At 46.4% G+C, this 13266-nt stretch overlaps 1 protein-coding gene across 9 annotated transcripts in view; it reads left to right on the forward strand.

Moving 5' to 3' along the window:
* Positions 1-12980, forward strand: part of SUSD6 (sushi domain containing 6) — a 106542-nt gene extending 93562 nt beyond the window's left edge. For all 9 annotated transcript variants that reach the window (XM_003408736.4, XM_023546303.2, XM_010588704.3 and 6 more), the window contains 3 exons: positions 1685-2112; positions 4556-11190; positions 12256-12980. In XM_003408736.4, coding sequence (XP_003408784.1) covers positions 1685-2112; positions 4556-4581 — 454 coding nt within the window. In that variant the 3' untranslated portion in view covers positions 4582-11190; positions 12256-12980. The remainder of the gene's footprint in view (positions 1-1684; positions 2113-4555; positions 11191-12255) is intronic.
* Positions 12981-13266: the final 286 nt, after the last annotated feature.

A 13266-nucleotide genomic window follows, 5' to 3' on the forward strand; every position in this document is an offset into this window, starting at 1 on the left:
TCTGTACATACAACTGAATGTTATTCCACTGTAAAAAGGGTTGAAGTTCTAACACGTGAGGCGACAAGGATGAACCGTGAAACTGTTATACTAAGTAAAATCAGTCAGACGCTAAAAGACAAATATCGTATGATCCCATTTATATGAAATATTTAGAACAGATAAATGCATAGAGACAGAAAGTGAATCAGTGGTTACTTTGGGCTGAGAGAAAGGGAATGAGAAGTTACTGCGTAATGGGTACAGAGTTCTGTTTGGGGAGATGAAAAGTTTTAGAAACAAATAGTGGCCATGGTTGCACAACATTGTGAGTGTGATTAATACCACAGAATCGTATACTTGAAAATGGTTAAAATGGCACATTTTATATCATGTATATTTGACCACAATTAAAAATAACAAGTGAAAATCTAGGGGGAAAATTAAACCAAATCTAATTTTTTTAATCCTGAGGACACTTTCAGACAAATACAAATTGTGGGAGATTCTATGAGACAACCAGCCTGGACACTTCAAAAGATGTAAATGTCATGAAAGAAAAAAAAAAGTGGACTATTCTTGATTAAAGGAGATGAAAACAGACATGATAACTAAATGCAGCACGTGATCCTTAATTGGGTCCAGAATTGAAGCAAAGGAGACAGCAGCTGAAATGGGTATATTTTTGGACAGTAGGGAAATTTCGTATTATAGTATGATTACACCAATGTTAAATTTTTCAGGTGTGATAATGTAGTTATACAGAAGAAGAATTTCCTTGTTCTTAGAAAATGCATGCTAAGTAATGTCTTCAACTTCAAATTATTCAGAAAAAGGTGTGTGTGTATAGGTGTGTATATACACACACACACACACGCAAAGATCCAAAAAGAAGGTGTCTGCATGAATAAATCTTAAAAACATAATGTTGAGCAAAAGAAGCAAGATACATGCACACACACATTTACTGTATGAGCCCATTCATATAAAGATAAAACATGCAGGACTAAACTGTAATGTTTAGGTAGTAACACTGTTAAAATAAAAAAACAGAGAAGTGATTTCCATGAAAATCAGGCAAGTGGTTACTTTTAGGGGTGAGGAGTGATTGGGGCAGGTTCAGGGACGTCTAAGGTGCTGGCAGAGTTCTGTTCCTTGACCTGGGTAGGAGTTACACAGCAGTGTTACCTTTGGGTTAAATCAGTGAGCTGTGCATTTTTCTGTGTGTACTTTTCCATCTCTGTGTTATAATTCACATATAGTTTTAAAATAGTTTAACAAGTTAAAAAAAACAGTGGCCAAGTCAAAAGAGCAAATTTCTTCTCATTTCCAGTCCAGTATCCCATTTCAAGACCACAGTGCGTCCCTCACTTTCCTATCCTAGCTGTGCTAAATGACTAGCTTTCTTTCCAGGTATCTAGGTTCCTAGTTTTGCACAGAACCAAGTGCTGTGTATACAGAGGCTAAGCACACAGTCTCTGGAGTTAGGGGGAGCTGCACTTGAATCCCAGCTCCATCCCTTACCAGCTGTGTGACTGTGGGCAAGTTACTTAACGTTTCTGGACCTCATCTGCTATCTTGGTGAATCTCTATCTCAAAGGCCTCAGGTGAGGATTCAGTGTAATAAAGCGTGTAAAGCACTTAGTGCTATTATCTGTGGTATTTATTCTAAGTCTTCTTTTGTCTTTTCCTTCTCTGGATCCAGGCGTGACCAGGGGGTGTCTGGAGACCAGGTCTCCATTATGGTGGATGGCGTCCAGGTTGCACTGCCGTCGTATGAAGAGGCCGTGTATGGCTGTTCCGGTCACTGTGTGCCACCCGCTGACCCCAGAGTGCAGATTGTGCTTTCAGAAGGGTCTGAGCCGAGCGGGAGGAGCATGCCGAGGGAGCAGCAGCTGCAGGACCAGGGCGCCTGCTCATTTGCAGGTGGAGAGGACGAGGCCCCAGGCCACTCTGGACTATGTGAAGCCTGGGGCTCTCGGGGCTCAGAGACTGTGATGGTGCATCAGGCAACCACCTCTTCCTGGGTGGCCGGCTCAGGAAACAGCCACCCCACACACAAAGAAGCCCCAGACTCTGAGAGCAGTGATATACAAAGCCTTTTATCCCTCACGTCAGAGGAGTACACAGATGGTAGGTGGCCTGTGCTGATTGGAAATTGTGAGCTGCTCAGGGTCCTTGCGGACAGTGTGGAAGGATCATGAGCCTCTCTAATAATGACCCCCCACTGACTTCATTGGGGCAAAGAAAAATAGCACCTGGGGCGGGAAAAATGGTCTCTCTCTCTTCCTACAAAATAGGATCTTCCCCTCAGAACTCCGGGGAGGGCTATGGGCCCTTTGTAGGGAGACCGTTCATTGTTGCCAGTGAATTTTGATAGTTTGGAGCCTAAGAGACTGTTCATGGCCACAGAGCTGTGCCAAACCAAAGGGTGGACAGCTGGTCGGGGACAGGGGCTCCTGTCCTCTTATACTTTTTTGTTCCCTAAAGGCCAGGAGTAACAAGGAGACTTGGGATCATATTACAGAGAAAACAGGAGCCTTGTTTCTCTTTCAGATGAGACAGCTACTTCATTTTAAATAGGAATAGGTGCCAGGTACCGTGCTAACTGGTTTTCTTGCAGTATCTCAGTTAAACGTGACAGTGATCCTGCAACGTAGGTGTTGTTGTTGTCGTTGTTACCTTTGTGTTATTTTTGAGCCATTGATTCAGTTCCTACTCATAGTGACCATATGTACAGGAGAACGAAACACTGCTCAGACCTGCGCCATCCTCACAAACATTGCCATATTTGAGTCCACTGTTGCAGCCACTGTGTCATTCCATCTCACGGAGGGTCTTCCTCTTTTTCTCTGACCCTCTACTTTACCAAGCATGATGTCCTTCTCCAGGGACTGGTCCCTTCTGATAACATGTCCAAAGTGTATAAAATGAAGTCTCACCATTCTCGCTTCTAATGAGAATTCTGGCTGTACTTCTTCCAAGACAGATTTGTTCGTTCTTCTGGGAGTCCATGGTATATTCAGTATTGTTTGCCAGTACCTTAATTCAGATGCATCAGTTCTTCTTTGGTCCTTCCTTTGTCATTGTCCAGCTTTCGCATGCATATGAGGCAACTGAAAATACCGTGGCCTGGGTCAGGCACACCTTAGTCCTCAAGGTGACATCTTTGCTTTCTAACACTTTAAAGAGCTATCATTACCATCCCCATTTTACATATAAGGAAACTGAGGCTCAGAGAGAGTAAGTCACTTGCCTACTGGTAAGTGGCTGAGCTGAAATTTGAAGCCAGACAGGTCTGGCTCCAAAGCCTGTATTTATAACCCCATGGTGCCTTGCTGCCTTCCAGGAGGTTCCAGCTCCTTTCTGGCAAAAAAGCCATAGAATAGAAATGTAGCCCGCTGAAGCCTGGAGAGTTTAACTTTGGGATTGGCATTGTCTCTTTTAAAAATACCTTTTAAGTGGAATCCCAGTATGGTTCAGGCTGCAGAATAAAGCTAGATGCTTCCTTTTCACCTTTGAGGACGCCTGCATTCATAAAGTACCCCTAAAACAGCAGTAGAGGAAACTTCATACTTCCTGGGAATCTTGGCACAGCCAGTGTCAAAAGTTTAGAATATCTGAAAGCAAAGAGTTAGAAGTCTGGAATGCAGATCAGTTTATGGAGTTCCCTGATTACCAGCAGTGTGCATTCTTTTTCTTGGTTGGATACAGAGATAGGGAGGGCCCATTTACTAGTTGACCCAGGTTTGAATGTGGAAGCCAGCGACCCCCGTGGAGAGCCAACCACACATACTGTAGATATGCCCAAGCGCAAGTCTCAACCCTTCTACTCCCTAAAGAGCCAAGCCAGTCCCCTGCCCTTTCCCTTTCCCTCCTCCTCAGATTGCTTTGTTCTGTACCGAACAAGTGTTTTTGAGAGCCCGTCAGGTGCTGGGTTAGGTTTCAAGGATGATGCAGAGAAATAAGAAACATGCTCTCTGTCAGTCAGTTGGGAAGATGAGAGATAATGAGCCAGGAATTGTAGCATCTGTGTCAAAATGAAAGGTTCAGAAAACAAGACACGTATGTTGGAAAAAATCGAGCTTGTTGCAGGCCATGCCTGAGCTGTCTGGGACCAAGGGAACCATAGGGAGGCAGGACCTTGAGGCATCAGCCTAATCCCTATTGACATAGGAGGAGACTGAGACCCAGAGAGGGGGTGTGGTTTATCCAAGGTCACACAGCTGGCAGACGGCTTTAAGGAGGAGGTAGGACTTGAACAGGACTTCATGGCCGTGTAGGATGGGATTGAGGAGAGAAGGGTAAGTGACCAGCCAGTCTGGCTAGAGCAGAGAGGAGGGTTCAGGTTGGTGAACCCTGGTCAGAAGAGGTTTGGGTATCAGGCTGAATATTCAGATTTAAACACACAGGCAGTGTGAGAGATGAGTGAGAAAGACCTAGAAAGAGGAGGGGGGTTTAAGCTATCTAGAAGTGTGTGTAAGGGGCTGTGTGGGGACCCTTGCAATGGGATCCTGTGTGCTGTAGAGAGACCCACGTGGGATAACTGCTGTTCTCTCTTTCCCTCTTCCTGCAGATATTCCACTGTTGAAAGAAGCGTGAGGGCTGCTGCCGGCCCCTCCCCTCTCTGCAATGGTCCTCTGCCCTCCCTCCCTCCCTGTGGGTTTGAGCACCCTGTGCTCTCCAGCCACCTTGCCTGGATACCTGAGTACCACCTGTGTATCTATCTGAGTATCTCCAAGGGCCTGCAGCCCTCCTAGCTGGAAACCCAAGGAAGATTCTCACCATCTGTCTGCTGGACAGCTGGAGGAGCTGGCTTTCTGCCTGGCCCTGCCCTTGCATCTGTGTTAGGGACATATTTGAATGTGCTGGATTGAACCCTTCCTTTCCCTAAGCCGTCTGGGTCCCCTCCAGCCAGCTCTTTGGCGGCAGCCCCCAGCAGCCCACTTGGGCCTTAGCGCCGCTGTGTTTACTTGTGCCTTCCCCTATCCCGTCCAGTTCCCCCATCACACAGGCTTTTTGCTCTCCTACAAGCCTTCGTGGCTGTACTGCTGCCCCTTGCCATATAGGAGGCTGGGCCTGGGTCTAGCCTGTTTCCTTTGAGGGCTGGCACTGCTGTCCTGGGCAGGAGCAGATCTAAGATGAGAGCTCTGGAGTCAAGTGGCTCTAATTGGGACAGTTGTTAGGGCCAGAAGCCTGGATCCCTGGGCTCGCCCTGGGCTGACACTGGCGGTGCATTGCCTTGGCTGAGGATGGAGGATTTGGAAAATCATGGCCGCACCGTCTTAGCTCCCAGCAATCCAGCTCAGAGGCTTAGGCCCCTGGCTCTGTTGGGTTGAGAAGATCCCGAGGGAGGGAAGGAAGATGAATAATCATGATTGTCTTCCTAATATGCAACTTCTCATTCCTATTTCAAGCATCACCCTTCCTAGCCTCGGTTTTTTCTGTTTCCCTGGAGTGTAAGGGGAAGTAGCATGCTGCCTCCTGGGTTTTATCTTGGGCAGCTCTGGCTTCCATGCTCCCCACAGAGGCCTGAGACAAGCCATCCCTGGGACGGGAGAGTTGCTGAGATGCCGTGAAATGCCCATCTGGTCACTGGCAGTTTGGGCAAGTTGCCCCTTTCTGGGTTTGTGGTGACGGAAGGGAGCCTGAGAGGCACGGGCCGTGCGATGGGTAGCTGCCGGCAGCTCTGAGCCCTGGTCCTGAGCATCCTCCTCACCATGGTCACGTGCCTTAGTAACTGTGCCCGAGAAGTGGCTGCTGCTTGCTGCCCCGCTGCTTTTCCTACTTCTGGCCTTTCTTGCTCACCCCTCCACATGTCCTGGCTGACAGATGACTCCCTCCTGTGCCCTAGCACCCTGGGGAAGGGCTGAGGAACAGTCCACACACATTTCCCAACCTTACTGGCCTGAGGTGGGTGAATGGTTGTGAAGCTGCTGGACTCTGAGGCACCTTTAGACCAAAGCCTGGGGCACAGGGCCCTTGGAGGAGCCCCAGTGTTGAGGGAGGGGGCTTGGTGCTCCAGGTACTTCTGCTGGGGGCCTGCCTTAGCCCTCTGCTGATTGCTGACAAGGCAGATGGAAAAGCTCGACCAGGCTGCTGTCATCTTCGAAAGATGTGGCATTAGGGAATGTTTGTTTTTCCTTTGATTTTGAAGCGCCGGGGCTGGGACCCTTTGAAGCTGACTGTGTGCTGCACCTGTTCTCCTCCTCCTTGGAGCCTCCACGTTTGGGATGGTAAAAACAGTGAAAACCCCAGGAAAATTTCAGTAGCCGACCTAGCAGGGTCAGCTTCAGGCATGGGTGGCCTTGAAGATTAGGGGACTGGCCTTCTCTCAACCAGCCTCCTGCCTCCACTCACACAACGCACTTTACTCCCCACCATCCCCTGGCTTCTGGCACCCACATGCAGTCTTCCTTCCTCTCAGGGTAAGGGCAGCGCCTGCTGTGCCTCTTTAACCACTCCCACGCATTTCTCCCCATCCACCAGGGAGCCCTCTCAGGCTGTGCTCAAAGCCCAGGCAAGAGATGAACAGGTTGGCGAAGGTGCTGGAACACAGCAGCCATTTGAGGGAGATGAGACATACTAGAGAGGGGCCTGTCCTTGGCCTCAGAAGAGGCCATTTCCAGGGATGTGCCTGCCAGCAACTGCTGGCACTGGGCCCATCTGGAGGGTGGGGTCCTTGACAACCCCCAAAACCCCAACTGCCTCACCACGCATGGCTCTCCACCCACGGGGGCCCTTGTCTTCCTCCAAAAAAGAACGCAGAGACAAACGAGGGGGAGCTTAAGTCTCATCGCTGAGCCTTCAGCTTTAATTCTCCAAGCTTCCAAAGCCTGAACTCTAGCATATAAAAAAATGGAAGCTCTTGCCTTTTTATCTTTTTACTCTGATTTTTTCCCCTTAAGAGATTGCACTTTTTGTTTTGGGTTTATTCAGCTTTCCTTCTCCTGAAACCACTTTCCACCTCATCCTCCATTAATGCAGCCCTGGGGTCGACAAGCCCAGACTTGCCTACCTGGTAGGAAAGAAAGAAGTTAGAAAAACTCTGAGCCTCAGCCACCTCCTCCCCGCTTGTCACTGGCTTTGCTGTGTCCCACCTCACCGAGGCTCCTGTGAGCCTGCGGATGCAGGAGCTGACGTCTGGAATTGCTGCTGATGTCTAGGCCAGCTTCCCGTAGCTACTTCTCTTTCTCCCAAAGCAGTTTCTTAACCAGCAGCCATGCACTGCTGTTTTTCGAGCTTCTGGGCTTTGTCCCTTTCAGAGGGATTAGGGACTCCGCAGCTGCTTTGTGGTGGGGCCTGGCTGAGAGACAAAGGCAGGTGGCAGGCCTCTTAGGAAGGACGCTGCTCAGGATCCTGGGCTAGGTGGGGGAAAAACTGGCCACAACTCGGCTTTCCCAGGCTGACCTCTAGGGGAGTCCAGAGAAGGCTTTGTCCAGGAGAAAAGGTCAGCACCAAAGGACTCTTAAAAAAATTCTTTTTTGCACACTTGAGCTGACTCAATGTAGGTTTTATATCCTGGTGACTTGCGGTCGCTTGCTAGCGACTTTGAAGGGCCAGTATACGGTGAAAATCACTTAAAGTTTCCGTCCTTTTCAATGCCTTAGTTTAGGAGGTCGGCTCTATCTTTGACCATTTCTGTGTTTTGTGTACTGTGCTCCCATTTCACTAGGTAGGAACTGTGAAATGGACTGAGTCCTGGCCACTTTGTGAGTTTGTTTGGTTTTATAAGGCATTTCAATGTACATTCTACAAACACTCCGTTTTAAAATAAAACCTAAACTAATAGTGTCTTCCCCATTCACCTCGCCCTCCTCCTTCCACCCCCAGCTTTAAAGTTCCGTGGAGAAGCTAGCTGGCAAAGAGACAAAGGTATACTCTTCCTGCTTCGTTAGTGGTAGCACAAGGGTAGATAGCACCGGCCTTTCTTCCTCTCCCAATCCCAGCTGAGCTCTCAAACCACTTGCTTCCTATATAACAATTTCGCCTCTGTTTCCAGGGAACATCCCTGCATAGAGAATGGAATATGCTGCAAACATTTCTACATCCTTGGCTCCCCCTCCCCACCCCAAAGAGAAAAAAGGACCTAGAAGGGGAGTGGCATACAAATTTCACAGCTTGATTTCAGGCGTGCTTGCCAAGGACAGTGAGGCTGGGAGCATCTCTCCAGGGATCTGGCTGCCAGCTTAGGGGCAGTCATTACTGGTGCTTCAGTGAAGGGCTTAGAGAGTATTTTGCTTGGCAGATGTTTGGGCTGAGTGGTACAGTAGCTGGTTCCCCAGAGGGAGAGGCAGCAGGCCCAGCTTTGCTGGGAAGCAGCAGCTCTTAATTTTCAGTTGAAAACCTAGTGGAATTTTGAATGAAAACCCTTAGATGGAAGCCTCTGCCAAGCAGCAGAGCTAGCTGGAGGGGGCGTAGGGGCAAAGCACGCAGATTGGCATACAGGGAGAAGAGATGAGCAAGCCCACTGCACCCTGCCCTGGTTTCTTTCTGTTGCACCACTATGAATCCTCTGCAGAATGGTACTCGTCTATAATGGTTTAAAACAACACATGCATAATTGACTCTGTGCAGGATGTCACACAATCAGTTTGGGTTTGCTTTATTTTATTTTATATATATATATTTTTTGGTATCCTGTACATTGCAGTGGTTGTGAAGATAGTATTTTAATATTTGTATAAAGTTTAATTTAATTTTAATTGTTCTATGTATATAACTGCATTTCTAAATAATAATAATAAAAAAAAAATTCTTACGAAGGCTGTTGTGGGAAATGTGATCCTTCCAGAAAGCTTTTGCTGAAACCCCACATTGAAAAGAGCTTATGTGGGTAGGGGCTCATGAAAGAATGAAGCACTAACTCTTTGGGAGAGGGAGGTGCTTGGAAAGAGTTGGAGAAGACAGGACAGGGAGGTAGTCTGTGATGCAAGGTAGAGAGACAACAACACACTTGAAAATACATTGCTTCTCCTAGTTGTTCCCCTTTTTTTTGTTGTTGATTCAGTCATTCAACAAACATTTTCTAAGCATTCTCAGTGTGCCAACCACTGCTCAGAGCTGAGATTCAATAGTGGACAAAACAAAAGTGGTTTAGCCTGCCTGGAATTTCTAGTGTGCTGGGAAGGCAGACGGAATAATATGCAGTCATTGGCATGATCAGGGAAATGTAAGGCATGATGGGAGGCAGTCAGAAAACACCTTTTGGATGAAATAGCATCTGAGAAGTGAAGGGCTGGTAAAGCTAGGCTAATAAGAGACAGGACACCACGTGTGTAGGTACAGAGACAGCAGAAAGTTTGAGAAACTGAAAGAAGTCCAGCATAGCATAGAGTCTAGCATGGCTACACGGCATTACTGAAGGGAGAGTGCTTCAGGATGAGCCGAGATAGGCAGGCAGAGGCTAGATCATAGAGGCCCTCACAAGCTGAGTTGAGAAGTTTGCCCTTCATCCAGAAGGCAATAGTTTTAAGTAACAGAGTGACTAAGATCTTTCTTTTTTTTTGGTTGGAGGAAGAGTCCATCTGTGGAAAATGGATTTAGGGTCATAAAGCATACTGTACCTGGAGACCATCCATGTAAGAGGTTGTTGGTCTTGTCTAAGTGCACTAGGATGATGGCAGTGGGAATGGAGAGAAGTTGGTGGAATCAAAAGGTATTTATTAAGAAGGTATCAACAGGGTTTGGTGACTGGTTATAAGGAAGAAGGAATCAAGATTACCCACCCTCTCTGATGAGCAGCTGGGTGACTAGAAACAATCAGATGGGGAAATGGAAGAGACAGTTTGGGAGAAGGGGAAATGACAGGCTCAGTTTTGGACTGGCTGCATTTGAGGTGCCTAAATAACCTCCTGAAACCCTGGTGGTGTGGTTAAGAGCTACGGCTGCTAATCAAAAGGTTGGTATTTTGAATCCACTAGGTGCTCTTTGGAAACCCTATGGGGCTGTAATGGATTGAATTATATCCCCCCAAAAATGTGTGTATCAATTTGGCTGGGCCATGAGTTCCAGTATTGTATGGTTGTCCTCCATTTTGTGACTGTAATTTTATGTCATAGAGGATTAGGGTGGGATTGTAACACCCTTTCCCAGGTCACATTCCTGAGCCAGTGTAAAGGGAGTTTCCCTGGGGTGTGGCCTGTACCACATTTTATCTCTCAAGAGATAAAAAGGAGAGGGAAGCAAGTAGAGAGGGGGGACCTCATACCACCAAGAAAGCAGTGCTGGGAGCAGGGCTCGTCCTTTGGACTTGAGGTTCCTGTGCTGAGATGCTCCAAGACCAAGGGAAGACTGATGACAAGGACCTGCCTCCAGAGCCGACAGAGGGAGAAAGCCTTCCCTTGGAGCTGGCACCCTGAATTTGGACTTGTAGCCTACTAGACTGTGAGAGAATAAACTTCTCTTTGTTAAAGCCACCCACTTGTGGTATTTCTGTTATAGCAGCACTAGGTGACTAAGAGGGGCAGTTCTACTCTGTCTGATAGGGTTGCTATGAGTCAGACTCGCTGGCAACGGGTTTGGTTTTTGGTTTTTAAGTAACATCGGTTGGAGATGTGCACCAGGTAGTTGGGTATTTGCACCTAGAGCGCAGAAGAGAGACCTGACAGATACAAATGGATGATAATTAAAACATCATGGGAGCAGCCCCCAGACACCCTTTTAGCTCAGTAGTTAAGTCACTCCTGAGGTTCACAGTTCAGCCAAAGATTAGATAGGCCCATAAAACAAAACAAGACTAGAGGGGTACACCAGCCCAGGGTCAAGGACTAGAAGGCAGGGGAGACAGGAAAGGTGGTAATAGGGAACCCAAGGTTGAGAAGGAAGTGTTGACATGTTGTGGGGCTGTTACCCAGGGTCATAAAACAGTAAGTGTACTAACTGTTTAATGAGAAACTAGTTTGTTGTGTAAACCTTCATCTAAAGTACAATAAAAAAAAAATTCTTAAAAATTGTAATGAGGGTTTGGGGCAGAATCGTAAAAAAAAAAAAAAAGTGTGGGAGTAGATGGGAAACTGTTTGAGGGAGAAGTGAAAAAGGAATGGAAGAGGAAGAAGAGAAGTAGGATGTGTCTGGAAGCCAAGAGAAGGAAGGACTTCTTGATAATAGTGACAAATGCTGCTGAGATAGGAGGTTATTGGATTTAGAAATGTGTAGATGTTTGATGACTTTAATGAAAGCTGTGTCAGCTGACTGGTGGGAACATTCCAGGTAGGAAGTGGGGCCCTTAAAGAAAGGGAGGAGAGAAATAAAGGGTTGAAAGGGGGCTTTTTGTTTATGGTTTTTAATGGGAAGTTTTGAACATGTCTAAATACCAATATAGAGGAGAGAGGTTGAAGGTTGTGGCTGGGGGAGGGGGGCCGGGGGACTGGGCAGGGGAAAGGTGGTAGTTGGGGGTAGGATCTTATTCTGTCACAGGTGCTGTGTAAGGGTTATAAAGACAAGACTCTGAAACCAGACATCCTAGGTTTGAATCCCAGCCCTGGTTACAAGCTATAGGGTCTTGAGCGAGTTACTTAACTTCTAGGTCTCAGTTTTCTCATCTGTAAAATGGAGAAAATAGTACTTATAAAGTGCTTACCATCTGCTGGGTTCTGGTCTAAGTGCTTTAACTTATTTAGTCCTCACAACAATCAGGCTCAGTGCTCAGGAGAGAGATACAAAGATGAAAAGACAGAGAACCTACAGGTGACGAGGTAGTTGAAAGGTAGGCGAGATCAACAGTAATCAAGCAGTTACAAACAACAGAGTGTAAGGGTGTGAGGAGAGGTATGTGCAGGGTGCTTTGGAATAAAAAAACCAAACCACCCTTAACCTTGTCCTGGGGTTGTATTTCTCTAATGTGCAGTGTTATATGGGAAAGTGTTTTAAGGTCACCTGTGTCAAAAACCCAATCTTAACCTCAGCACTAGTCCTCAGTAGGGTCTGGCCAACCATCACTGCCATTAGTTTGGAGGAGGGTGAGAGGATGAAACCCATCGTTTACTGAACACTTTACCAACTTTTCAGAGTAATGGTAATAATACTAATGAGTGCTTGCTATGTACCAGGCACGGTTCTAAGCACTTTGTATATGTAAACTCAAGGAATCCACACAGCAACTCTACAAGGTAGCTGGCATTATTGGTGGTAGCTGCATAGTGCAGATAATGAAATTTGAGGCATAAAGAGGTGGTATAACTTGCTCAAGGTCATACAGCCAGTGGTGGAGGCAGGATTCAATTCAAACCCAGGTCATTCGGCTGTAAACACCTCTCCCCATGTTTAATCCATCAGATACTGCCTGCTTCTGAAGCCCTCTTCACAAGGCCCTCACAGAGCAGGCATTGCCACTTTCATTTTGAGGAAAAACTGCTTGCAGGAGAGAAATGGCATGCTTTTCACTAGGGTAAAAAACTACTCATCTCAAAGAATGGGACGTGCTCAGGGTGGTGTCACAGGAAGAATCATTAAACTGTGCAGACCATGATGTGAAATAAGTTCACAGAGCCCAGGAATTGCACCTCTACAAGAGAAACCTGTGGAAAGGAAAGACTTTGTTTCAGTGATAAGCCTCTGTCACTGGAAAAGAAGGGCCGAAACGTGTTCCATCAGGTAAGGAATGCTGGGCCCCGACACAGTGGGAGTCGAGAGAGCCTGGGAAAGGAAGACATGTCAACAAGATAGCCAGATGAGGGTTTTGCAGCTCTCTTGATGATAAGTGAGAGGCAAAGGTGACAAACCCCACAAAACCAGAGCTGCTGAGGAAAGGCACCATCTTTGAAGTGGTTGCTTCAGGTTGTGAAAAGGTGGGTGAGAGGAGAGAAAGGGAATTTCCTGCCCTGCTGCTGAACCCCCAGCCCCTAGTTTGGAAAGTTGAGGCCCCTAGAAAACAAGGGAAGTAGTCTCTCAGGTGGGTCTTAGATTACTTTCAAATATCTTTAAATACACACAAGTAACACATGTTCATTTCATAAAATTTAAACAAACTTAGAAAAAAAAAAAATCACCCATAATACTACCACCTACTGGTAATGTTGTATATACTTTCTGTCTTTTTTCTATGCCTGTTTTTTTTGTATATATTACCTTTAAAAAAGGATCACTTTGTAATAGTATTTTATCTGCTTTTAAAAAAACTTTACAACCTGTTGAAATCTCATACAACATTCTTCTACATCTTTTTTAATGCATAATTTTCTACCAAATTGGTAGGTTGAACTTTTAGGTTGCCAAAAAATTTGTAACTGTTATGACCAATGCTTTGATAGCATTCTTAATATATTTCCTTAAGATAAATTACTAGAA

This window comes from Loxodonta africana, chromosome 10 (assembly GCF_030014295.1).
Source record: "Loxodonta africana isolate mLoxAfr1 chromosome 10, mLoxAfr1.hap2, whole genome shotgun sequence".
NCBI classification, from domain to species: domain Eukaryota; kingdom Metazoa; phylum Chordata; class Mammalia; order Proboscidea; family Elephantidae; genus Loxodonta; species Loxodonta africana.